This window comes from Daucus carota, chromosome 6 (assembly GCF_001625215.2).
Source record: "Daucus carota subsp. sativus chromosome 6, DH1 v3.0, whole genome shotgun sequence".
Classification (NCBI taxonomy): domain Eukaryota; kingdom Viridiplantae; phylum Streptophyta; class Magnoliopsida; order Apiales; family Apiaceae; genus Daucus; species Daucus carota.
In genome coordinates, this window is record NC_030386.2 from 34,353,964 (window position 1) to 34,381,801 (window position 27,838).

At 36.0% G+C, this 27,838-nt stretch overlaps 2 protein-coding genes across 21 annotated transcripts; one reads left to right on the forward strand and one right to left on the reverse strand.

Moving 5' to 3' along the window:
• Window positions 1–1,947: 1,947 nt before the first annotated feature.
• Window positions 1,948–7,950, forward strand: LOC135147000 (uncharacterized). 18 transcript variants are annotated; one of them, XR_010284267.1, is made up of 11 exons: window positions 1,948–2,199; window positions 2,410–2,540; window positions 3,430–3,783; window positions 3,863–3,940; window positions 4,034–4,103; window positions 5,140–5,205; window positions 5,979–6,048; window positions 6,163–6,244; window positions 6,459–6,517; window positions 6,744–6,817; window positions 7,482–7,950. XR_010284267.1 is itself a non-coding variant. In XM_064079096.1 (8 exons), exons 3-8 carry the CDS (start codon window positions 3,775–3,777, stop codon window positions 7,756–7,758), a joined length of 468 nt encoding a protein of 155 aa, XP_063935166.1. In that variant the 5' UTR covers window positions 1,948–2,199; window positions 2,320–2,540; window positions 3,430–3,774; the 3' UTR covers window positions 7,759–7,950. The 18 variants fall into 18 exon arrangements, 6 of the variants coding, with proteins under 6 accessions (XP_063935166.1, XP_063935170.1, XP_063935165.1 ...); XR_010284265.1 differs by lacking the exon at window positions 4,034–4,103 and having other exon boundaries at window positions 3,430–3,795; window positions 6,459–6,817; XR_010284263.1 differs by lacking the exons at window positions 4,034–4,103; window positions 6,163–6,244 and having other exon boundaries at window positions 3,430–3,795; window positions 6,459–6,585.
• Window positions 7,951–8,211: 261 nt separating this feature from the next.
• LOC135146999 (folylpolyglutamate synthase-like) lies at window positions 8,212–27,443 on the reverse strand. Of its 3 annotated transcripts, none has more exons than XM_064079092.1 (17): window positions 27,334–27,443; window positions 26,546–26,741; window positions 26,201–26,421; window positions 24,713–24,778; window positions 24,509–24,618; window positions 24,069–24,129; window positions 23,277–23,360; window positions 22,712–22,768; window positions 21,761–21,821; window positions 21,544–21,590; window positions 21,319–21,396; window positions 20,018–20,176; window positions 18,784–19,116; window positions 18,190–18,268; window positions 17,258–17,413; window positions 16,571–16,764; window positions 8,212–8,645 (listed from the first exon to the last, which is right to left on the reverse strand). In XM_064079092.1, exons 2-17 carry the CDS (start codon window positions 26,727–26,729, stop codon window positions 8,586–8,588), a joined length of 1,950 nt encoding a protein of 649 aa, XP_063935162.1. In that variant the 5' UTR covers window positions 26,730–26,741; window positions 27,334–27,443; the 3' UTR covers window positions 8,212–8,585. The 3 variants fall into 3 exon arrangements, with proteins under 3 accessions (XP_063935162.1, XP_063935164.1, XP_063935163.1); XM_064079094.1 differs by having other exon boundaries at window positions 26,201–26,441; XM_064079093.1 differs by lacking the exon at window positions 8,212–8,645 and adding an exon at window positions 16,270–16,351.
• Window positions 27,444–27,838: the final 395 nt, after the last annotated feature.

Below are 27,838 nucleotides of genomic sequence, written 5' to 3' on the forward strand. Positions count from 1 at the left end.
AATTAATGCATAACAATGATAACAACATATCATATTTAATTTTTCTTAATATGTGTGATTTGAGCAAAGTGGACAATTAAAATGGGAAGGAGGGAGTAGTTCTAAACTCTACTCACTAACATAACATGACCTTCAATCTCAAGAAAGAATACGCTTTTAAGTTAGAACAAACATATATTTTGAGTGGCTATATTTGATCGGTTACCATTCGTATTTCATCCGGCTAAAACATATTACTGCACGAGTAATTCACGTCAAGAATGGAAAACCTTAACTTTACTACTCTCTGGCTGCCTTTCCTTTCTTTACGATTTTTTTCTACTTGCACATAATTTTCTTGTTTGACATGTATTTTAAAATATATTAAAAAATTCATAATTTACTTAATTTTTTTCATATATATGAAAATTTAAATTTTAAATTTTTATAAAAATATTAATTTTGTCCAACCCTATGTCGATTTGTCTCCATCATAAAAAAATTATGAACGAGTGGGAGTATTTTGTTGGTGTCCACGTACTTTTTAGAAAAACACGTACGAGATGTGCAATTTACTGGTACAGTATATAAGGTGCCGTGCTACTTTCAAATGCACGACTAAAAATGTACAACAAATATTTTATTACATTTTATTTATCACTAGCCTTTAACCCATGCGAACACGGGCGGGTATATAGTTCGTAATTTATTATTTATAATTTAAATTTTAACATCATTTTATTAATATTTTCGTATTAATAAATTGAATTTTAATTAAATTATATTATTCAACAGATTATATTTTTTCCCGTTTACTTGAAAATGGACAAACCCGAATAAATATATATACACATTAGGATTTTAGTACATTTAATCCGAATTTAGTACACGTAGATTTAAAAATAAAAAAAAATCAGAAAATTCAAATCTTTTCCAAACATAGCCGATCGTGTAATACCTTTGAATCTTCAGTAATCATTTTTTTTTTTTTGACATGAAAACACTTGCTTCTCATTAAATAGAATCAATAATCAATACATCAGATATAAATTCTGGAGCAACACCTATCCACTCCTGAGAGCCTGACATAGAACGTGATGTCCTAGCTAATGTATGAGCAACACCTTCGTAGACCTATGAATAAAATCAACTTGCACATTATCAAAGTGCTTTAAAAGTTCAACACAATCTGATACGATTGTATGAAAATAAGAACACTCCTTGATCGCCTTAATCGCTTCCACCACTGTCTTTGCATCTGTCTCAAAATGCAGCTTCTGAATCCCAATCTCTTTGTCCATGATAAAGCCTCCTTTAGTCCTAGAGCCTCTGCTTCTCGCGGAGATAATTGAGCTTCAAACTTGCAATGTCTAGCACCAACAAAAGTTCCATTTGCATCTCGAATCACACTCCCTACGCCGACACTACCAACTTCCTCAAAAATAGCAGCGTCAACATTAATCTTTACCCATCCCTGGAATCGAATTTCAACGTAATTTTATAATCTTGGTTTTTTTGACAACGGTAACTTTTAAGATTAGAATTGAAAAGAGTTATGTAATGGTTCGTGTTTATATTAAAATAGAACACGTTAAAGTTAAAAAAGTTATATGAAAGTTCATGTTAAAAAAGATATTCAATATTGTATATTTATAACATCATTATAATTTTTTTTTTTTTATTGTTATGAGTGTCTTTAGTATTTGAAACTGTTTAATAATAGAAGACTAATAGACTCCACACTTGTAGACTTGTAGTACCAAAAGGAGAGTACCAAACCAAAAAATATAACTAAAACCTTGGACTAGGCTTATTACAGTATAGTATAGAAGTATAGATTTCATTAGAGTTCAGCCTATCCCAGTAAGAAATTCTCTTGTTACAAGTGCCGTTATCACTTCTGTTATCAACATCTATTATATATATAATGCTGCAACATGGGGTTCCGTTAGCACTCCGTGAGCCATTTTATTCCTCCGTTACGCCTCTGTGAAACCTCTGTTATGTATCTATATGTCTCTCTATGAAACTCATTCACCTCCCCTGCTATTTCTCTTACTTAATTTGTGACTCCTCGACTCCAGGCTTCTTCAGATCATTTTTGTATCCATGCTCGTGCTTGGAAGACTTTAGCCTCTTGATCCGTGCCTGAAGAAAGAAACAGGACGCCAAATGAGCAGTTACAATTTTTTCCCCCGGGGAGTTGGCCCCCTCCAAAAGGTAAGATGTAAACCGGCTTTTCGAAGACCATGTCGGATATATCAACTATTAAGTGTATGTTACCTGTTTGATAAATTGTTTTGATGGACTTTTGGATTCATTAAACAAACTATTTTGAAGGCTGAATCAAGGTTGTTTATTCAATTATTCCAAACCAAAGACATTTGCTTCAAGGTGAAACCGAGTGTTCCTAAATTTTGTTTTGGTCAGGTTCTGATTGCAATGTTGAAGAGTATGCACCAATAATTTGCACTCCTATAGTTTCTTTAGAAGGCATGGGGAGATGTACTTTAGCCCCGCAGATCATGAAAAAATGTTGTCCATGGTGGCCTGCTGATCAGGTTTGTCTGTCTATATATTTTTGCTATTACAGTCGTGTATATTTTATTTAAGAGATGATCCAATGCGCCGATAGAATTATGTTTTCTATGTGCTGATTGCTCAGTTAGTATAAACAATGAAGTTCAGGCTAATCCCTTCTATATAAATGATATTTCTTGAAATCTTGGAACCAGCTGTACTCTATAAAACTTATTATTTCAATTAACAAGCCAACGGCCAAAGCACTGAAATAGGGAACCAACTAATCAAGCAGGCTATATTAAGAACTAAACAGACCTGGCTCTTCTTTTATTCAATTATTCAGCAGGTCTTGCCAAAACGGTTTATTCAGTCCTTTATTTTCTCTGTTAAATCATGTGAAACTACTTACCCTTTTTTATTTATTTACTTTACTTGCATATATAGCTAGATCCCTTCAAGTCTTTAACCCCTGTTCTTCCCTGTGCCCTTAGACGGTTCGTTTCTATTTTTTTCATATGCATTCAATATATGATGATACTCGTATACAAGGGTTTGGCTGGGCTAATGTAATTGCCAAAGTAGGGGCTACCTTTTTTCTGATACTTCTTGTATCATATAGCTCATTAGCTGTAGAGCTACTTTTCCCTGCAGGTTCTTTTTCTGACTTGGTGCAACTGCACTATGCTTGTCTCTTGTGACTTGTGTTATGTTGGTCTTTACTTTGGTAATGATTATATCTCGCAATTAGGTTAAAGAAATATAATTTTTGCAGTTTGCAGATAATGATAATTTATCTTAAGCCATAGCAAGACACTCAAATGCCACTATGTCAGGCATTGTCATTAGTTGTAAATCATAATACATGCTGTGGGGTACCATTTGCTGGATCTGCGTATGCTAATATTGTGAAACTTTGTTTCTTCGCAGGTCATAGACATGGCGAACATTGGAAAGAGGGCGATCCATTATTTGCATAAACTAAGTGCCGCAAACATCCCAACTGATTTAACTGAAAAAGGCCAAAACTTTGAAAGAAACCAAAACTTGAGGTGTATCCTAAAAAGTGAACTCTGCCAATAATAAATGTCAGGGATCGGGAAGGCTCCCCTGTAAAGCATTGATAAAAGATTGCATCGCTGTGATGTGCATGTGCCATGCAGAACTGCTGATGATTTGTTATTGTCCGAGAATTCCTCCAAGGACAAGTTAGAAACTTGTAGATCAGCCGCCACCATCGCTCCTCCTCAAATAGAAAAATGTTTGTGCACTGCTATGCAGAAGGTATTATTGATGGTACATCTATTGACTTGTCTTTATTCTTGATGTTTAATTATTAAGTATGCCATTTTTCACTTTTTAGATCATGGAGCTTGATGCTTTAAAGTTTAAAGGAGACAGCAGATATACAAGGTCTTACAACATGAGCAGATGGTCCCAGGTACGTTTTAGTATTCCACACTCTATTGACTAATCTAACCCACACTCAATCAATACAGTTTGAGTCATATAAAAACTATATAATTTGGTGCAGAGCTCCTGTGTCGGAGATAATTTTAGATGAACTTTCTTATAATAGAGATGTGTTGTCCCATTTCCTTCAGGTATCTAACTTTCTTCTTCTTACTTAATATATTACTCTGTCAGTCTTGGGTTTCTAGGCTCTAATTAAATCCGTAGGCTTTAGTGATGTCATATTTTTTAATGTTCAAGGTTGGAACTTAAATATTTATTTCACTGCTAGGGTGCAGGCATATATGAAGCATAAAAGATAATGAAAAAGATAAAAAAATATACTCCCTCCGTCCCTTTGAATTATATACACTTTCCTTTTCGGGATGTCCCATTCAATTCTATACATTTTAAGACTTTCCCAAAATAGTAAACTTTTATAATATAAAAATCCCACCAACCCACTAACTTCATCTATTTTTCCAAATCTATCACTTAAATATTAACGGGTCCCACCACTTTACCTACTTTTCTTTCTCTTTCTTATTACTTTACATTATTTTATACACTTTTCTTAGTCTCCGTGCCCAATACAAATGTATACATCCCAGAGGGACGGAGGGAGTATCTACTACTATCCCTCGCTATCATATTAAAGTTGTGCAATTCTGCTTCTACTGATTTAATTAAGGAAAAAAAAAACTTATCTTAGTTATCCTGCTATATATCATTATAATTGAACTTGAATGCAGCTATTATGTCTTAAAGTTGGGACTTAAAACTTCCAGAGACTCTATTCTGTAGCTGACCGAGTCCTATAACCTTGTAGTAATTAAATTTAAATTCTTAAGAACCTTTACTTGTCTGGATGATTATTTTTTAAAATATTATAAGGTAGTCTGTTTAAGATTCTGATGAGATATACTTTTTCGTCCCATCAATATTTGCTCAGAATTGTTAGTATTATTTCGTTGTCTTGTATAGGTTTCACAAACCTTTTTGGTCCTTGCACTTGTCAAGAATAGCATGCTTTAAGGATCAAAACATAATTGTGAAAGATACTTAAGCTTTGCCTAAACAATACATGACTTAAGTCACTGATATATGACATCTATTTAGGCATTTCATAAATGACGTCTTGGAGCTTCGCCGTTTATTACTTAATAGCTGATTGTTTACATATTGTAGGCATTTTATGAACCTCGATGGAAGCTGGAAATGGTTATGCAGTGTATTAGGAAGTATGTTGCCAAGGTAATTATTCTCTTAAACTTAAGAAGGAATCTAATTATTAAATTAAAAAAACCATTCTGCATGGTAACATGACCTTTCTGTAGGATATAAATGTAATATATTCTCAGTCCAGCAAGTAGCAAATTTTGGACTATTTAAATGATTCTGACAGTGTATGGTATTAAAAAAGTTTGTAACTAAGAAATTAAATGTGCATGCTCCAATATCAACAACAGCCTTCTGTTCGTGCTCGAAGATCAAATCTATTATATATATAATGCTGCAACATGGAGTTTGGTGAACCAAAATCAGTGTGAAAGTACAATCCTGCCCATCATTTAACACATTAAACTACTTCCAAATCCCTCAATAAGCTCGGTGCTTATATGACCTTTGGTTTCCTAGATAAAGATGGCACCACATACATCTATTATATATATACTACAGACCATTCGGCAGCCACGTAAGAAAATGTCCAATTATGATATATTTTATATCTTCCTACATAGGCCTCTGCCATTCTGATCTTCTGTGTTACAACTCTTCATCTGCTCCTCTAAGTTACAGACTCTATATCTGCATTTTCTTCTGTAATCGGTTATGAATTCATAACTCTTCTTATTAGTCAAAATAACTTCATCGAGCGGCCAAAAATATTATACAGTCATATGTAATTCAGGTTACCTATCAAAACATACTATTCCCTGCTATAATTCTCTTGTATATCTTCGACAGTAGTCACGTATATTTTAATGTTATTTGCATGTGCACAACTCTTTGCTTTCTGTGTGTAGAGATATATGAATCCTGTTCTTAGAAAGTTGCACCACATGAGGACAAGGACGAGATTTAATAAATTATCCGGTGAGTGGAATTCTTCGTTGAAATTATGATTGTATTGCCTTTGAAATGCCTTAAAAGCGTCACTGTTTAAGGTGTTATTTCTTAAAAATTCTTTTTTGTGAAATCATTTAACAGCTGAAGAAACGTAAGTAGCATGTCATCCAAGAATTTAAAAAAACCCTCTCTTCTATTCTGCATGCTTCGGAAATGTGACCAGGTTATCTGTGACAACGCTATAAATTATTATGGTAGTGCATACCTATTACTGATACTGATGGGTTATTATTTAGATATGATACCTATCAACAGTGGGGATACTATAAAAGTGGAGTTTTATAATTTTTGGTGCCAGTGTGCAAGAGAAACAATCTCTAATATTTGATATGGCAAGAAAATAATAATATGAGGTGTGGATCGATAATCTGAAACAGGAATGGAGCCAGATAATGCTACTGGAGAATCTGGTGCGGATTAGTATCACAGATACATAGTAAGTGAATAAGTGGTGGGGAATTATGGTCACAGTATGATTTATTTTCAGGAAGATAGTGAAATTGTGTAAGCACTACACTGAATATAATTTTACCCTTTATTGTATTATGTTAACTCTAACTTCACTTGAGAGTTTGTGCTCGAACTTTGGAGATCTGATCAGAACTATCAAACTAAGCTTGGGGCCTTTTGTTTGCCCTGATTGATTTTTAAATGGTATGTAGATGGAACTGGTATTGTTAACTGGAAGGGAGCTCTGCTTATTACATCAGATTGATAGGTTACATGCTTTAGAAAGGTAATTGCAATTGCGTTCAAGACTCTGGAATGTATATGTTTAGCATTTTTGATTAATGTTAAACTTGTATAATATTTGGATATCAAACAAAGAATTATCATCAAATGAAACCATTATAAAGTGCAAGTATAATTTATAAAGTTAAAATCCTTTCTGGTCGTGTTTTAATGCAAGTACTACACCTTCTGTTAATGTTAATCACTATTATATCCCTTAAGCACTTCAAGATAGATGTAATGGACTGTTAAGCCGTGAAATTGTGTAAGCACTACACTGAATATAAATTTACCCTTTATTGTATTATGTCAACTCTAACTTCACTTGAGAGTTTGTGCTCGCACTTTGGAGATCTGATCAGAACTATCAAACTAAGCTCGGTTAGTTTGTTTGTTCTTATCTGGCTTCTAGGCTCTGAATAGTCTCCTCTCTGGATGCCATTATTTGGCTGTTTACCTGTGGCCAGCACAAGTAACCAATATATGTTAGAGGTTATAGAGGGTTGCTTTGTTCACTATATAAGCCATTCAAGGGAGTTTCTCCTCTTAGTTATATATGTGTCTCATCATTAATTACATCCCATCAGCACTTATCATATATACAAAAATACCTAGGATCTGAGTTTACATGTATATGATCACATTTAATACTTATGTGTTTGTTCCAGGTGGTGAAGTGCTCTTCTACAGAGAACCTTCTTCACAACAGGCAACAACTGTAGTTGCTGTTGTATTGAGAGCTACTGTTCCTTGGTGTTGTCGGAGGGATTTTGGCAACCAAATACAATTATCTGGTGGACAGGGTTCTCCCCATGTATAGCGTCATTGATGAGTATGAACTCATCCTTCATCAAAATCTGTATTGGAATAACAATTAACTTGCACAAGGAAGTTAATTGCTTGGCTGATCTTAACCCTTCAATCAATCATCAATTTGGTTCTTAGTTTATCAATTGGCTCTGTAAATCATGGTCTCTACTTGATTTTATGGCTTCCTCTCCGCATAATTTAAAGTGTAACTTTCAGGGTCAGAGGTAAGGTGATAAGATGGTCAATTATAAGTTGTCTAATTTAATTCGCACATTGAAGAGAAACAAGTAAATGTTTATTTGGTTATTGTACTTTGTTTTCTGTATTTATTAAGCCTTTGTGATCCTCTTAAGATGATGGATAAGTTTAGATGCTTTTATATACATACCTGCAAGAGCAAGGAAGGAGGACAAAAAATATATGAAAAAAATACATTGCTATTAGCTTTTTCTGCATTTAAATTTTAATTCGAAGCGTTGTTAGAACATGCCCGTGCCTCGCACGGGCTATAAAGCTAGTTCCATGTTCAATAGGAGACCATCACATCAGTCTTTTACTACATCAACATCACCATCCATCGGAGAGGAGTAAAAGAGCAATTAAAGTTGCTCATATCATGTGAGTTCTGCTGTATGGTTTTTACATCAACATTGTGTAGGACTTAAGCTTGACAGAATATAATGAAAAGAACCTTGGTTTTGGTCTAGGCCTACCAAGTATGCATGTTTACAATTTCTAAAGCTATATCTGTAGTCTGTAGAACAATGTGTAAATTTCAACTCAATACCCAAAATTATATCGCCACTAAACAAGAACAAAGTGGCATGCATGCCAGAAGATATCTTCTCATATGATAAAATTTCAACAGGGAAATTTTATCATATCAGGCTGCATAAAAAGAACAAGTCATGAAACTACCAAATGTAATTGTTGCAAGACTCAGCTAGCTTCGGCGGATCAACTCATCTTCTAAGAAGCTTTAAGACATCGCCGACCAAATGCAACGAACCTGTGACAAGAACCTGCACAAAAACTACTTAGTGCATGTCTCCATGAGCATCTAAGCTTGTTGAAAAATGAACTGTAAAACGGGTTAATCAAGGCAATAACTTCCTAAAATATTTGTGCTGGAAGTGGCTCATTAACAATCATTGGCTATGTGACTTCAAAATTTCCTGTGCTACATTTGAACTTTATCGATCGTATTCATTTATGTCGAAAATTTGGAGAGGCTACACAGAACACAGTGGCTGTTTGATCAGGCTGTCCATGGTTATAAATTATAATACTCGAGCTAAGTTTTTCCATAATATTGGTTACAACTTAGGTGTCTCTGGTTTAACTAGGACAAGAACCCAGGAGATTCTTAGAGACTCGAGCTTAAGAAAAGAAGTCTTTTCATCATTAACTCCATAGTCAAACGCCCACACAGTAATATCCACCGCCAAAAGGCACTGGTAAAGCTTAGAGCTGTGCTTTTGACTTTTATAACCACACGTGCTTGTCACAAGGTGTTATAAATCCCCTATGAATCGAAGGGTAGAATAATGCAATATGCAGAAAAAAGTTAAATTCTTGCCTCTTTTTTTTTTTTTTTTGAAAAGCAAAAGACGAAATATATTAATAGAGCAGCCAAATATTCGAGTACAGAGCCAGAGACATAAGCCACAACCCACAAACAAAGACCTAACCAATCATAATGCATACTAAACCTGGGATAAAACAAAAGGAGCTATCACAGCAGACCTACATAATTGGATAAGAACCTAGGAGTATAATATGGGCACTAGGGGGAAATGGCCCAGGGCATGCATGCAATCTTTTCCATATCAGTCATCCAAGATCTCGATCAACTCCACCATCGCCTCATTACCTTCAGCCTGAGCAGCCACCGCCTGGTGGACATCCTCCACAACAGGTTCCGCCTCTCCATTTTCCACCTCAGGATTGAGATCCCTCTCATGAACAGCTACGAACCGGGGATCAACAGAGCCAAGTCCCATGTCCAAGCTCCAAAGCTCTCGAAACCGACCAAAAGGTTGATCGATAATAACCAGCATCTTATAGTTCTCTGCACCATGGTGAGCAAGATAGGTGGCCAAAGCATTAGCATTTGCATCACAAAGAGTTACCTCCATTGAAAAGTTTCGGTCTGCTTGTCGCTGGTTGAGTTGCTGCACAGCGTGTGCATGCTCAGGATGCACTCCCTCAAGCGTAGAGTTTTTCCACTCCCAAAATGAGTCGAGGTGGTCACTCTCGAGTACGAAGTACTTCCAGTCTTCCAGATAAGCACGCTTGCAGCCTTCGAGTAGGGCTTGATATTCATTCAGCCTCCTGTTAACAAACTCCAGTGACCCTGCAATCATTCTGAGGATCTTACCCTTACCATTTCTCACAACCAAACCAATACCATACCTGTTGCCATTTGGGAGAGGGTTCTCAAAGAAACAACCATGCACATTTATCTTAACCCTTCCATTGCGAGGCATGAGCCACCTAACATTGGCCTCAACCGCTTCGACTTCCTCCATTGTGGTATTGCAGAAAGAAGTAAGAAAAACTATTTCTAAGAGATGAGAATAGAGAGCTGAAGATAGTGTAGCATCTTGGGGCTGTATTTATACTGGAAAATGGCCTGCAATGATGACTATATTTCGAAAACCGAGTGAGTGCTTGAGAATGGCAAATCTCCTCAGCTTCGCATGCAACAACCCAGGTAGAGGTATGCAGATAAGCCTAGTCTACAGTTCAAATTCCCTAGACAATATAGTGCACTATTGGTTCCAAAAGCGGGCCATCTCTGATCTCTGAGCGCCTCGTTTGGCTAATAGATCCGCACGGGCATTAAGGTCCCTAGAAATAGATTTTATGGACACTCTAAGGGATGAAGCCACCTTATGAAAACTGGGATCCGAGTCATACTTTTTGACAATTTGCATTTCAAGAAAAGCTTTTACCACAGCACTATTATCTGAATATATACATACAAACTTCGATTTCCACTTAGTTTCGAAAAGGGAAAATAATAGATACCTGAGAGCCTGCCATTCCACTTCAAATGGGCTTATGGAGCTAGCTGGGCCTGAAAAGGTGAATAGAACTTTTCCTTCCTTATCCATAACCAGGCCTTCCAGTCCAGCCCAACTAATAGAATCTTTTTTCTTTACTGAGCTGTCTACAAAACCCACCAACTCAGAATCTGTACATAAGAGCTCCTCTAACTGAAATGCTTCAGCGTTTGTGACTGCACCTACTGGATTACTTGTCCACCATTTAGACGAAAATTGAGTGATAAGGCCCGAAGCTAATCCCCAATCTTTAGAGTAAAGTTGAACCATAGTAATCAGGGTTTAAGAGGAAAATGAAGATTTCTAAAAACAACCTGATTTCTATTTAGCCAGAGAGTCCAAAGTGTAGCACTTACCACCACTTTCCATGCATACCTTAACTTCTTTGATCGGCCTCCCCTGAAAAGATTCCATCTCATACTTAAATTCTCGTAGTGATTTACATGCATTTGTATATTCCACCACCTGAAGACCTCACCCCAAAGAACCACTGCCACCCTACACTCCGTCATTATATGATTTCCTGATTCTTCATGATCTGAACATACAGGACAAAATATGTTTTCTACATGAAGGATTTCTCTTAGTGCTAGCAGCTCCCTTGTAGGAAGGATGTTGAGATGGATTTTCCAAAGGAAAATTTTAATCTTTTGGGGAACTTTCAGCTTCCATATGAATTTCCACCTACTTGCACCCCTCTAGATTCTAAGATTTCTGAAGCTTTTTTAACTGAGTATTGAGATTGATTAGGAGACCACAACAGCAAATCCATTCCATAACCTGGTCGAACCCCTGTAAGCTGTAACTCTAATCTTTTAACTTCTTCCAACTCCCAGGATCTAAGTGTTCTGTTCCACAAATACAGGCTATCATGAGGAATGTTGGACCAATACCAAAAGAATTCGGATACAGTAGTGGCCTTGAGAGAAGAAAGTAGATATAACTTCTTAAAAACAGATTGGAGAGACGCTCCATCCAACCAGTTATCTTCCCAAAACAATGCCTGATGTCCACTTCTAATTTTCCAGCAAAAATTATTTCCGTTCAACACATTTTGGAAACTTGGATCCCCCGCAGCCTCAAGTATACCTTTCATCGTGTCAGAGAGAGACTTATTACACAGATCATCTCTTATGTTACCATAACTAGTACAATTGTACTTGCTCTTTACCCACTTATTCCATGATCTGTGTCTGTCTCCAATCCACTTGTACGACCACTTCCCAAGCAAGGACAAATTCCTCACTTTAACATGCGTTAGCCCTAGTCCTCCATGTTCTTTAGGCCTGCAGATCTTCTGCCAAGACGTAAGATGGAGCTTCTTGCTATTACCCGGTGCATATCCCCCATGGGCCCAAAGAAAATCCCTCCTTATGCGTTCGATTTGATTTATGACAATGCCTGGCATTTTATGCATGCTCTGCCAATATACAGGCAAACTGTCCATCACAGCCTTGACTAGTACTAACCTATTTGCCATATTTAAATAATCTGCTTTCCATGTGGCCAACTTCTGCTTCATTTTATTTATAAGAGGCAGCCAAAAAATCTGTCTTTTAGAGGAGATGCCTATAGGCAAACCCAAGTATTGCATTGGCCATGACCCAGTCTTACAACTTAAAATCTTTGCTGCCTCCTCTAAAAAACTGTCAGCATTCCTTGAAGCATAGACAACACTTTTCTCGAAGTTAATCTTCAGGCCCGAAGTTAACTGAAAGATCTGAAGAATAGCTTTAACATTCCTAATAGATTCTAAACTTGCCTCTATGAAAATCACAGTATCATCTGCAAATTGCAGATGAGTCAGTTGTTTGGCGTTATGTCCGAGAGTGACTCCTTTGAAAAGTCCCTTATTTGCAGCAACCACCAGCATTTTATTAAGTACTTATCCTGCTATGTTAAATAACAGAGGCGAGAGCGGATCCCCTTGCCTGAGGCCTCTGCCAGGCGAGAATTCCTTCGTAGGAGATCCATTAACTAAAATGGATATTCTTGAAGAATCCAGGATTGATTTAACCCAAGAGCACCACTTCTGATCAAAGTGCATGGTTTCCATGACGTGAAAAAGGAAGGTCCAACTAATTGTATCAAAAGCCTTCTCGAAATCTAGCTTCGGGACCAAGCCCTTACACATATTTTTCTGCATTGCATGCACAGCTTCCTTGACTACAATTATGCTATCGGATGCTTGCCGTCCTTTAATAAATCCTGACTGGACATCATCTATTAGCTATTCATATAAGGTGCTAACCTTGAAGCCAGAACTTTAGTCAGAATCTTCATGGTAGTATTTATGAGACTAATGGGTCTATAGTCTCTCACCTGTTTTGGTTCGAGTACTTTTGGGATCAAAGAAATGAAGGACGAGTTCAAGCCCGGCGGAATGAATGAGGTGCTATGAAAGTTCTCCATAAAAGAGATTACCTTTCCTCCAACCAACGGCCATAAGAATTTGAGGCTCTTAATGTTGAAACCGTCAGGCCCCGGTGCCTTGTCATCAGCCATGGAGTTAAGAGCAACCTCAATTTCAAGCCTCGAAAAAGGACTAACCAGAGAATTCCTAGCTTGATCTGATAAAGCAGGTAGGGGGAGCGATCCTAAATTAAAGAGAGGTTCACTATGCTCTTTAAAGAAATCTGAATAGTAGTTCAGAAAAGCCTCCTTTATTTCATCTGGACTTGACAACCACCCATTGTTCCAAAAGATTCTTCTAATCTGATTTCTGCTCTTCCTCTTTTGCACTACCTGATGAAAAAATCCGGTATTTCCATCCCCTAATTTCAGCCAATCCAGTCTAGATTTTTGTCTAAGCATTGACTCTCTTTTTGCATATAGTGCCAGCAAAGTTTGCCTTACCACTTGAACCTCCCCGTCATCACTAGCTATCTGATCAAGCTCTGCCATTTCTTTCTCTAAGGCTTTTATCTCTGTCTCAAGAGAATGAGAGCTACCTGCAGAAACCTCCTTGATTAATGTCTTAACCTCCTTTAAAGATTTATGTATGTTTAAATCATCCCAAACCCTGCTACTTGATGCCCAGCTCTTGACTTTCTCCATCAGCTCATCATTTAAATAGAAATTAAAAACTTTGAAAGGTTTGCACCCCCAAATCGCTCCTTCATTGGAAAGAAGGACATGGCTATGATCAGAGTGCTTTCTACACAAAGCCTTGACCTTCCAACAATTAAGCTGCATCCACTTATCATTAAGGAAGACTCAATCCAGTTTGCTCTTCTTGCCCCCACTACCCATCCAGGTAAAGCTTGCATTACTTAAACTGACTTCTAGCAAATTGCAACTGGATATAAGGTCATTAAATTCTGACATTTCCTTGTAGTTACATTCACAGTTAAACTTATCAGCTGGATCTCTTATACTGTTAAAGTCCCCTATAAAGCAAAAAGCCTCCTCCCCAATACACCCAATAATACTTCTAATATCCGACCAGAGTTGTCTCTTATGCTCTAAAAGCTGCGGACTATAGACGTTTATTACATGTATCTGCTTTTCTCCACCCTGGAACCTGAAATTGTTCCATATCCACCACCTCGACTGTGCTAATGCAATACACTTAACACTACTAACTTTCCAAAAGGTGAGCAGACCTCCAGAGAGCCCTACCGAGGGTTGTTGTGTGAAATCAAAAATGCCAGTCTCCAAATATTTGTTTACCGGCTTATTTACCCAATAGCTAATTTTGGTTTCCTGGATACATATTATATCAGCTCTAGAAGAGTCTACTAAATCCTTAAGGTTTTTAATGGCTATACTATTATTAACACCTCTAATATTCCACGAAAATGTCTTCAGTTCATTCATTGATGGGTAAGAACAACTTATCTAAAGATATAGGTGCAATCTCCTCACACCTAGATTTCCCCCTTCTCTAATTTATTGACTATCACTTTAAGCACTTCCTCCCTATTACTGCTAGCAACTAACCCCATAGCCTCAGCACTATTCAGAATTTCTAATGCCTCCTTAACACAATTGCCTTCTAAATTTGCTGGAACCACCTGGTAGTTGGCTTCCCCCAGTTTGCGACCCCTCATTCTGGAATTGCCTTTTCTTCCCTTTCTTTTAACATTCCTTCTCTTAAACTTTGCACCTATATCAAACGGATTCTTGGGACAGGGTCTTAATTTCTTAGGCCTACCTCTGCAACTTTTAACCCTAAGCTTCTTACTTATATCCACACACAAGGATGATTGAGAGCTGGGGTTCTGAGGAGGAGTATAAACTTCCGACTGGACTGACCCGGAGGACTCCCGCACACTAGTGATGAATTTTTCAGATCCAGTGGAAACTTGGCTTAAGTTATGAACTTCCCATTTATCAACTTGAGGACTCAGCTGCTCTTCCCCCTCCTTACTAACACTATTCCTTCGAAGAACTAGTTCCCTTCCCAAAGCAATATCTACGACTGAATTGGGATCATCCTTTATTACCTCCTCTTTACTTAAACCTGGAACATTCTTCCTTTGCCTTTCAATGCCCTTGACATCAACATTATCACTCATCTTTGGCTCTGTTTCACTAGAGAAATCCATTGGCCACACTTTTCCTCGAAGAGATGCTTGATCCGTGATTTCTGTAAAATCAATCTTGATTTGCTTTCCTTTGTATAGCACTGTTGATCCTTCCTTCTGTCGATTCATCAAACCAAGTATATCCAATCTTGCATTTCTTAAGGGCTTCTTCAACCTCAGTATCCACCTCCATTTCCGTAAACTCAAAGAGCCTTCTACCAAAGTCTTGATTCTCCTTCGGGAGGTCCTTCTTCTCGGCTTTTCCATAAGTTTGCCCATTTCTTGATGACTGATTCTGGTCATGTTGGGGTATATCCTGGTATTGATTTTGATTAAACCTTGATTTGGCAGACTCATTGATAGACATTACCAGTCTTTTCCCCAAACCCTTACACATCTTTACATTGTTTATTATAGCACCAGCTTCCAATTCACTAACTGTTTTAACAAAACCATATCTCTTCCCTTTGACATCTCTCTTCTTTGGCAGGATAATATCAATAATGTTTCCACAAGATTGAAAAAGACTCCATAGATCTCTACCACTGGTGTCTTCAGGAATATTATGTAAGAAAATGGTGGTTGCTTGGTCTGCCCTTCTGTAAGACTGGTTCGAAGATGTCTTTTTTCTATAGGAGACCTTAGTCCATCCATCATCTAAGTCGTTTTTTGCTTCCTGATTGAGATCCCTCAACACCTCCTTGTAGGTTTTGCCCCTTCGCCCAACTCCTTGAAAAACCCCATTTTTATTACCAGCCATAGTATTTGTACTTTCCTCAATACTTCTCCAGTGTATCTGATTCAATGCCTCCCCAATCGCTTTCCTCTCCCCTACATTAAGCCTTTCCAAGATTCCTCTATCAACCCATTTCGTGTGCGCCCATATGAAGTTTAGCACCTGCCTCTCCTCTCTATCTTGCCTAACCCTTCGGTTTTCCGGCTGCCATCCGTTGCGAGTTTTGAAATTTGAATTTTGAAAGCTTTCCCAATCGCCCCCCTTGTTGAGAGAAAACATGTTGCTTTTGATATATAAGTTCTACTTATTCTTGCCTCTTTATGATAGCATTTTAAAGAGCCAGTCTACATTAGCTCCATTGCTAGGAACCCTGCTAACACAGGAGCCTTGTGCACCTTTATATAAATTTGTTTATTCAAACACTGGGTTCTAAACTAGAGCTGGTGATCATAATTAAAGTAGTTAACAAACTTCATCCCCCCCCCTCCCCCCACACACACACACAATGTTTGACAAACGAATCAGGGATACACGAAGTTGTCAGACCTAAAACCCCTTCATAAAGTATTAACTTGAAAGGTGATGGTACATACAAACATATAATGTATCCTTACCTGAATTCTAAGAGAGGGGTTTTCTCTAGCACAGTCCCGTAACCACTTTATAGACAATGGCAATGAAGGAATCACTGCACTGCGATGAAGAAATCCATTCTCGTGACTGTGACATGAAGCACTCTCTGTAAGAAACTCATGGGATGGCAAACTCTCAGCACTGGCCATCTTTAATTTTCCATGAAGCATAACATCTAAATGAACAAGAGCACAAGGACATGATAGATTAGCTGAAAGGTTAATATAACAATATAGTTCAACAGTAATTGATCAATCAAAAATAGGAAGTCACCAAACTCTTAGTAGCCCACCATAGACCCAAATATTACTTGTGTCCTTGTTAGTGAAAGTGAGATAGATGCTATATGTCATGGAACTGAGATGCAAAATAATCAAGCCCTGGTTGATAAGTAAGATATACTACACCTTAATCCTTCAGACATATACAAAAGTACATGCCTTCAAACTTTTATTTGGTTCCACTTACATAGAAATGTTGGCGCTAAATTACCTAAGTGTAGATAGTAATTTACAATCGAAACTTAATTTATATATACCATGATTGGACAATTCAAAAGTATGATTATATACATCAGTATAACTAACCAATAGATGATAGAACAGAAATTCAAAGTTAAATAAATAAATACATAGTTTTGTTGGAAACAACCAAGTTGAGGAAGTTACCTCTCCCATTAACTATCTTTTCCCACATTCTCTGAAGGTGTAATTGCCATGACAAGTCCCTGGCAGGGATATCTACAGGAATGACGGATGCACCAGAAGTAACCTTGCTATATGTTGATAGATTAGGGACAAAAATGGCCTTTGAGAAATGAGAACCTGGGAAGGTTAACAACAATGACAGTGCTCCATTAAGTCCTTGTTTCATAGAGTAGCAAATTAATAATTTTAAACTGGAGAGATGAATTGATTGAAAAAGTAATTAGGACTTCCAATAAGGGGTTGTAAATACTCCATTTTTAAGTGATATCCAATTTTGGTCTGCTATAAATTCTGCAAGAATATTAGGACTTCCGTAAGGTTTAGCAATTTTTGTGATAGTAATGTTTAAGTTTTTGGTTGACAGTTAAATTTATTTATTGTAGATTTAAATGCAATTCTTAGATTCCTCCCGGTCAACTTTCTGTTAATAACTTTGGGAATCCCGTATAAATAATGAGCTGGATCAGATCATATCATTTCTGAATTTTATTTTTTTTAACAGAAATTCATTTTTTTAAATTTCTATACGTGCAATTCCCTCGAAATTCCCTCGACGCCAGAAAAAAATTTCATATTTTTTTTGTAGGAGATATTGGTCCATGATTCAATAATTGAGATCAGACTTAGGTAAGGGAGGTGAAAATCAAAAGGATTGCGATAATTTACAGTGAAGTGATAAACTCTTAAGATATGAAACTGGCACAAGTATAAATAGTTCTTGGGTATAAATACTATTAGGGTCATTCTGTCTTTGTGGTCTTGTCATTTCGTGCAACTAAAAGAGCGTCCAAGTGCATGACAATTGTTTGTGCATCATAAGGTAGAGGGCTGAACATTCTTTTCTTATATTAAAATCCCGATATGTCAACTTTTCAGTATAATAAGAAAAATACCTGAGGAAGCACATATATTTACAAGCCTTGAAAGAAGGACCTGTGGATCCCTTGCATCCATGCAATTGAATAAAAGAATCTGCAAGGTATATATACCAACAGAGGATCATTAACATTTATTAAACGGCTGGTACCATGAAGCATGATTTTCCATGCTACTTTAGAGCAAGTCCAACAGTGCCCTAAATTGATGTCCTAAATTAAAGTGTAAGGCATTTGAAGCAAATGAGTGCTCCAACAATGTCATAGTGGTGCCTTAAAACACTTATTTTTGAGGCACCACTATACATGTCCTAAACCATTTCTGTCAATAAAAATTAGCTTCCTTCCATTTGAACACATCTCTCTCCTCTCTCCTTTTCATTTCCCTCCAATAATAATTCAAATCTTACTATTTTAATAATAAGGCACAATAATAAGGCATGTTGTTGGAGTTGATATATTAAGATGATGTCCTAAATCACTACGACACTATTTTTTACCATATTTATAAGGAACTCACTAGGACATTGTTGGACTTGCTCTAATGTTATACAAATTTGAATATTTTAAAAGTAATAATAATAATAATAGAATCATTGATGATAAACTCACCTGCTTTGTTTTATTGTGTTCCCATTCATTATTTGGAATGCACCTCTTCCCAGAAATATTCTCTGAGTTATTGACCTCAGAAGAAGATGCCTGCAACTGCAATGTAGTATTCTCTGCTCTCACGGCATTAGAAAACCATCGAGCACAAGCTTCCATACTTTCAGGACTGTGAGCTCCATCCAAGTAGAAAGTCAAATTTCCAGAAGAAATTTCATTTCCTTCTAATTTACAAGTTTTAAATGAATAGTCCTCAACAATCTGAGCCCTTCCAGAAAGACGTGCAGTTGATAGACCCCTCAGAAATGCCTCTGGCAATATGTGTTTTCCACTTTCCTGATTTAGAATCCAACGAAAAATTTAGAACCCGAGACCAATAAGAAAATGGAAATTAATATATATACACACATTTTATTTTAGAAAAATATAACATGTTTTTGCTAATTAGAAAAAGATCACTTTTTTTTTTTTGCTAAGTGAAAAAGATCACTTTAACTCCATTGATAAATTTTACAATGATTTATCGAGCTATCTTTTGAGAATACTTGGACTTCTTCATTAAACTCAGAAGTACATAAAACCTAATCTAAATGCTTCTAGGCAAATACATGATATCCTCAACTTGTCAAATGCATAAAACGATAGCATTGTCTTCAGAGCACACCAAACTTATAGTTTATCAGACCATGTACATAATCTGATAAGACTTTTTGATTTTATTTTTTTTGTAAAACATCTAAATGCTTCTGCACAAGGGCAAAATATCATCAATCTATGAAAGGTTTAAAATGATAGCATGGCACTCAAAACTAACCAATCTAATAACATATCGAACTATGTACATGTACAGGTCTGCACTGTTGACAACCCAAAGCTAAATTTTCAATAGCTAATCACAATAGAAGATTTGAAAACCTTAGCAGACTACTTCTCCCTTTGCCCAACAGTCAAAGGATTTATCTGGGTCTCTTCTGTTGTACATTTGCCAAGAGGATTTTTCTATTAGTGAATACATAATCACTTGAATCCTTTGCTCCTGGTTCGTTAATTGCGAGGAAACAAGTCTATAAGCCTTAATACTCCTGATCTCACTTTCACACAATTCACAAGCGGAAACAGAGTGATTATATGATTACAAAGGAGGTTACTCTACTTCAGAAATCAAACCTAGTCAAGTAGTAACAAGAAATGCACGCAGTGCACAATGATCAATAAACTTTAATAAAATTTCACTCACATTTTCTGACGGATTTTTCCAATTTCCTGTAACCTGGAGCCAACATTTACAAAGTGAGATAGCTAGACCAGCATTAATGAATTGGTGATCCCCAGACAGGCTTAGTTTTATCCCATTCAATCTTTTGTAGTCTAGGGGTGCTGCCACTTCCAGAGGCACCTGAAATGCAGTTATGAACACAAAATAAGGACATTGATTGTCTTCTTATATATATACATGTCACTAATCATGATTCAAAGATCCTTAAAGGGATTACAACATCACCGGAGGTACGTGTTACCTCCTTGCATAAACATATTCATATATAAGAATTAGTGAGTTGAAAACAAAGATGGATGCATATCCTTGCACAACTGAACGCTGACAACCAGCTATTAGATTTCTTGTTAATGTCCAAAGATTATAACGAAAGTGATTTTGGATAAAGACAAAAATTAAGTTGTCTACAGATATATCAATTCAATATAGAGATATCAGTTCCATTGGTGTTATTAACAAACAAAAGAAGAAGAGAATAACAAAACAAAACAGATAGGTGCGCCTCAAATATAAAGAAATAACTAATAAGAATGTACCTAATTTAAACAAAAAAAAAAGAAGGCAAAATGACTTTAATTAAAACTTGACATAAATATACCGTTAGATGATCGTGACATGATACATAGCATTCAATAGATATCACAAAAAAGATGATGATAACAAATGACATATCCATACAAAGTTAATAGTTATCAAATAAAAGATTACAACAATGTCAGCTTTGAGGAAACATTTAACTAACTAGTAAACATTATGAACAATTTGCATGTTTGAGTTTTTATAAACCAAGACACTTGACAATATTAATAAAGAACACACACACACACACACACACACACACACACACACACACACACACACACATATAGGTATATAGGTATCAAGTGCCAAGTTTTAACACTAGATTATGTACTTATCATTACGCTGCAAGTTGCTGTGACCAGTACTACATTCTCGGAGAAATGTACTACATTCTCAGAGAAATGTTGCTCCATATATTCAAGTCCTATACTTTTCCGGCTTGTGCTTATTCTATGCCTGCAGGCTGCAGTCAATGATAATGCTCATTAGCCAACTTACAGTTTTTCAGCTATCATGCTTGTCATTCTGTCACTACCAGTTGCTAGTACACAACATGACAACATAAATTGGCTTTCAGATAATCCATCTTGACAGCATAGGCTTTCAAGCACATGGCATAATGTTCCAACAAGAAACAATAAGCCTAACATGTGTGAGTAGGACTAACAAATGCAACTTACCCCTAAATCATGGGACCTGTCCTGGAGAACTTCCATTGCTTCAGCAGCTTGCGGTGATGAAAATGCATGAACATGAGGCTTCAAAGGCCAGGAAAGATATTAATCCAGTTTGCAAAATACTTGAAAATGGCATACCCCCAGCCATGTAAAAGAACAGCTTTTAGCAGAACAATCAACAAGGAAGAAAAACTGACAAACAATAGCAAGTAATTCAAAAAAATTTACCTTGAGAATTCCAGCTTTGTGTGAAGCAATTTCCCTCAAGGTATCTCCTGCATATAAATAATTAAGTACTACAGTTTAACCGTGCAAACAAAAGACCAGAGAAACAGAGAGAAATAGAAGAATTAAAATGCAATGACAAATGAGCATCTCCTGTAAAACTTGCAGACCACGTGAAACAATAAAACAAGGTGGATGTGAATGTTTTAAAGTGGCTTACCCAAAATATCCATGTGATCCATACCAAGTGAAGCAATGCCACAGACCACAGGTTCCTTGATCTGCATATGTCAGTAAATATTTTGATGATTAAGTCATGGTGAAATTACAAAAGTATCTGTAAAACATATTAGTTATTATACAGAACGCATGAATAGAGTAAAACGGCGCTCTTTCAAAAGGAACTAAACCACCCCCTATATACACAACTCTGCTTCCAAAGACAAGAAAGGCCTCAAACAGTACTCAAAATTCAAAATTCTTACTACTGTGCTACCTATATTTGAATCCAAGTAATGAAAGGGAAAGAAAAATAATATCTGTATATGGAATAGAACTGGTCCTTTTATTTTAAAATTTAAAGGCGCCAACTGAAAGAATGTGTTGCGTATGTCAACAGTTTTTATGTATAAGGTAATTTGCTTTTATAAAATTCAGCACAACAAATAACCAAATAAAACCACAATCTGTTCCATATAGTGATGACCCAACCCAACTAGATTTTCTTTGCAAGTGGTGCCGCATTGCAGGGCTTGGGTTGATGTACTTCCTTTAAATGCACAGGTCGACCCATATTGCACATATGCTGATAAGTGACCAAGAAGGTTGTTGAACCATAAATTTTAGACTTTTAATGTTTCGCCAACAATTGCCTGCTTTAACAAGCTTAGATATCAAGATCTAGACGTAAATATATATAATTACTATAAGAATCTCAAATATACTGCATTTGAAAAATTAGAAAATACCCTGTGCTGATGCAAGAAAATCAGTTCTCAGCACATTTGCAGTCGTAAAAATGAACCTTCTTCTGACATACTTAGTTTTCCTTTAAAGGTTAAGTAAGTTCTCTCAACTCTCAGACAAACAATGTTACTGTTGGGCATATTAAACAAGATAATCAACAACAAAACACAAAAATGTAATTTTTCAGAAATTAAAAGTAGTTTACCACATTTGTAGAGTCCTTTTTCCCTCCGAGACCAACTTCAATGATTGCAACATCTACCTGTGGACATAAAAGGTTTTCACTGATGTGTCATAATAGTATGAAGACAACATACAGGAACAAAATTTTCTTTTAAGCATACATGTAATATGTTTACATATAAGTAACACTACATATAATACTCGGTTATACTACATCATTAGACTTGGTTTATTTTCCTTGTTAATTTTCATCCAACACTTGATCCCAATTTTTTTGCCACAAGAGTTGGTTCTGCCGGATAAGAGATAATTGTTCACTTACTAAAAAAAATAGATTTTCCCGGAAGAGCTTCTATGACTGTATATAAGGAACAACCGTCTTTACTACTCATTACTAAACTAAATGGCCTATACAACACAACAATACCCAATGTCCCAAATTGTATAGTGGGCACATCATATGAAAAGCCACACTTGCTACAGATCTATTTATATGTGTATTTCAATATCCGGGTTAACATGCAGTAAAACAAAACTAAACCATTGCACAAAACAAAATTAAAGGTTTCCAAGTACTTCTATCTTACCTTCTCACATACAAATATTTTGAGTGCCAATACCGTAAGAAACTGAAATAATGGAGGCATTGGCAAGTCTTCAGTAACATTTTCCTGCCAATTTAAAGTACTAATATCAATGTCTTGCCACTTAGTCAATTACAAATGCAGGTAATAATATATTTAATGACATCATAGTTTAACTTGCACAGAAACTACAAATTTATAAGTTTGTAAGACTTTTTAAGCGGTTCCTCCCACGTTAATGTTACAAGTTTTACTCAATATATTAATTATATGTTTATATATATAACTTTCAAGTTATATGTGCATAGTAAAGTTTGAACTGAAAGTATTGTTCACCAGATAAAGCAAATGGCAAATGTTCCATCACTTCCATGATATAATTAAGACATAATATTTTCTAGAAGGATAAGCAAAGACACACACACACACACACACACACACACACACTCTTGAACAATTATAGAAGGGACATTATTCCAAACTTTCAATTTAAAAGGTACATCTTGATTGAATCTCAATATCTCGTAGATATGTGTGCTGCTTAGACATACATTGTGCTCCCTGTTCCCATAATATAAATGAAATAGACATCATCCCGCTTGTAATGCCGGGTCTGGGTTCATTCCCAAAATATAAGAATCATATATTATTTTGAATGTCAATCTGAATCACAATCAAATTTCCCAACCTGCTTTCATTCTGAATCTGAGACAATAAACTTCAAGTCTTCAACTGGTAGGACAGTACATGTTTTACGATGTTTACACAGATAAATATTAAGTAGAATAAAATTACCCTCAAGCAGTTCCAACATTCCCAAAAGTACAATAAAAAACGTTCTTCTGATATGTCCAACCTGCACAACCAACACGAGCTGCAGTCACGGACATAATTTAGGAGAAATTACAAACAAGGCAAAAGAAATTATCCAATACAAAAACATAGGATATATGACTGAATATCTTCAAATTCCAGAAAGGAGGTTTGCATATATGATATAACATAAAGAGCACGGAATTTTTACATTCCTTTGTCTATCAGCAGGAAAATCCTTGTTACTAATTTAATTTTTGTAACTCGACATAGACATATTTATCAAAGGAAAAGTTAGGAGCAATGACACAATTTTTTGTTCAAGGACTAAGAATGAGTCCTATCTAACATGTATTACAAGCCAATACTAATTTTGAGACAGACTCTCACATAACATGATCAATTATCCGCGGAACACTTACCCATCCACACGAAATCTTTCTCTCACATCGATTAGATGAGGAGAGATAAATAGCCCAGTTCTGAAACCACTTTCCCTCAGAATTGCCTCACAAAATGCACATGTTGAACCCTAAAATAAGATATTAATTAGAGGACAATGATGAGGAACATAATCCTCACTGAGTTGGGCATATGCTCAAGATCAATTCAAATCAGCCTAGTACCTTCCCTTTGGTCCCAGCAACATGGATGATTTTAAGACCAGCTATATGTTCCTCCAAGCCTAAAATCTGATTACCAACGTATATAAACTTTTGTTGTCAGAAAACTCAACTTTGCAAACTCAATAATTTGATGCAGGATGGAACAACTATCTTTAATATAAACATGATTCTGATAATTGACCAACTAGTAATCACACACAATAGAAAATAATAACATGGAAGAAGGGAAACAAGGACAATAATACATTTCTTAGCAAGTCTTTCATATATTATCAAGTGAAATTCAATAAATCAGTAAGTCATACAATAGAAGATACCAATAGTGAGCTATATTTTGCTTCATGATGTCTTTAACTTAATACTATCATCACACTCATCCAATCAAAAGGACAAGTCTATGTTACTTATGTTCAAAATTATATTTGTGAATAAAAATACAGTATATTCATGTAGGGAGACAACCACATGCACACACCGCATGAAATTTGGCATACACGACCTTAAAGCCACAGTTGTCTTGTTTGATGTTTTCTAAAATTGTTTAGTAACAGATAGTTATAAAGGTGAGGATACTTCTATGATAGTATGATACTATTCAGAAAGTATAATTTTTATTCTTGGAGGCATTAGGGCAGCAGAAATGTGGAAATTTATCACTGTGATAGTCTTAGTGTCTTACTGTAAGCATGACTAGACTTTATATAACTGTAAGGTCTATGGTTGACCTGTGACTTTATTAATTAATATTGCATACAAACAATCTAATGATGCTACAATCAAATGAGGTGAAACTATTGTTGTGTTTGGTTGGAGTGAATGGAATGGAATGGAATGGAAAGAGTGGAAACAAAAGGAAATATAAAGTGTAGAAGGGAGGACTTATGAAAAAATATGAGCTAGTGCAAATTTTGTATGATAAGATTTGGGTAGAAAATAAGTATGACAAGGAATAGAGCATTCCTTCACAAAGTGGAGGGTTTGAACTCTAGTTAAGGGTGATAAGAATGGAATGGTGGAAGAAATGAAATTATTAAACATTCAACTAATTTATAGTGCAACTTTCATTCCATTCCCTTCATTTTCATTCATATCAACCAAACACAACTTATATCATTGATTTTGTTACTTTAATACTCTCTCAGCTAAGATGAAATTTTTAAGATGAATCATTGTGACATTTATAAGTTCTTTTAACTTCAACCAAATAAACTTTGGGAACTACTACTCATTTATCAATAGGCCCTGAGTATGACAAATGATGTATGAGATTAAAACAGGCTATCAACCATATTGCCTTTGTAAGCAGATAGTTATTTGTATCTAGACCCTGACACGATAAGAAATAGTTCATAAAATTCTTTTACAAACTAATCACGGGATAAACAATAGTAGTCCTATCTCAAGCCTTATTATTAAATTGGTTTAAATCTGTCGGTCAAAATGACAAAGCAGGAAACATTGTTTATTAACAATTCATTCATGTCTTACCTTAATATACATCGACATCCTCTCCAATTTCTTGTATTTACTGCCCATGCCTGGTTTATGGTGCTTTTCGCCTCGTTTCTTACTATTAATGAGAGAACTAAGAGCTTCCATTGCATGTTCATACTCGATAGAAAGAGGCGAATCCTGTGATGTACTTCGGGCAGTTACATTACTGTCCATTTTCTCAACGGGGTGGGATAAGCTATCCGTATCTCCAGGATCTGAAAAGGAGTTTATTACTCTATTGGCATATCAGAACTTTGTAATTTTTCAGATTCGGAATTTAAAGAATTTATGTAAAAGGCAAAAATTATAACACAATAAGGTTCAACAACGTCAAATTACCTGGCAGCCAACTGTTCATGTCAGAATGTAAACTCTTCAGTCCAATTGAATTAATGGGATTTAAGCAAGCTGGCAGGCAGGAAACTTTCCATGTGTGTCGTTGAAAAAATTGGATCTCTCTCTTTTGGAAATAAGTAACTCCAAGTAAATCATATATGAGGTTAGTGTTTCTAGCGAACATCATGTGGGGCTACTTCTGCATAATAGCCAACAATTAGCGAGTAGAAGCAAAATGACGGCAAAACCCAAAGTTCACAATCATTCTCGATGTCAATAAAAGTCCCTAACGGAAACTGCAACAATCTCCTAATAAGTCGAGCAGAAAAACAAGAGCAGGTGAGTGACTAAGGCATGTATAATCAACATAACAAATTATAAAGATGAGATAATTCCGTTGCTTATAGCATATGGGATATCCCTCTCTTCTTGGTAATAATTCGTTTGCTCATACCATAAGTCCATAACCAAAGAGGTTACATCCACGAATTCAAGCCGAATTCAAGCCTTGGTGAGAGTATGCGTTGTGGTTAATTGAATTCGACACTAAGCAATCTCCGATAACATTAAAAAAGTAGCAATACGAGGCAGAAGAAAGAAAAAGTGGACATAGTGTATATAAACGATGTAATTGAATGGCAATAGAGAATGAGCCAGAAGCTTACACAAAACACCACCATATACGATTTATGATACATATGACAAAACACATATTGAAGAAAGATTAAGACATGGTACTATAAATTAACAATTGAATGTAAAAAAAATAGGGGGATTGGGACTGGACTCACTGTTCAATGTCGGCTGCCGCTAATATTTGGAACCCCTGGATTCATCTTCCATATAGAAGTACTGTATATAATAAGGTACTGTAGTAATGTTATTTATTCTTCGTGCTTTGGGGCCGTTTGGCTGGACTTAAAATAAGTGTTTCTTGCTTAAATTAAAGAAGTGAAATATAAGTTAGAAGCAAGTTAAGACTTATAAGTGATTAAAGTGTTTGGGAAATAAGCAGAAGTCCTGAAACAAAAGCTAGCATTCTCAGCTTTTTATAAGTGTTTCTTGACTTATTACACAAACAGTACGAAATAAGTGCTTCTAACTTATAAGCCCGGAAGTTGGCTTAAAAGCCGTGGCCAAACACTACCTTTGTCTGAAAAAAGACAAAGTTGAAAGTGACGTTAGCAGTAGGCGTTGGTTCCGGCTGAATGTTGCGCGATTCATGATACATTGATACCCTACCCCTTGTATTTTATTTCACTTTCATGTTCAATACTGGTTTGGGCATCGATTCTG

What these genes read in the sequence shown, in the direction of transcription:
- LOC135146999 (XM_064079092.1), bottom strand. Translation starts at nt 26,729, where the DNA reads ATGATGTTCGCTAGAAACACTAACCTCATATATGATTTACTTGGAGTT. An exon ending in AAATATTTGTATGTGAGAAG is followed by an intron (nt 22,769 to 23,276) that starts GTAAGATAGAAG and finishes TTATGTCCACAG; the next exon opens with GTAGATGTTGCAATCATTGA. An exon ending in AAAGATAGTTAATGGGAGAG is followed by an intron (nt 16,765 to 17,257) that starts GTAACTTCCTCA and finishes TTGTTCATTTAG; the next exon opens with ATGTTATGCTTCATGGAAAA.
- LOC135147000 (XM_064079096.1), top strand. Translation starts at nt 3,775, where the DNA reads ATGCAGAAGGTATTATTGATG. An exon ending in GAGATTTAATAAATTATCCG is followed by an intron (nt 6,049 to 7,481) that starts GTGAGTGGAATT and finishes TGTTTGTTCCAG; the next exon opens with GTGGTGAAGTGCTCTTCTAC. An exon ending in TCCTTGGTGTTGTCGGAGGG is followed by an intron (nt 7,581 to 7,624) that starts ATTTTGGCAACC and finishes CAGGGTTCTCCC; the next exon opens with CATGTATAGCGTCATTGATG.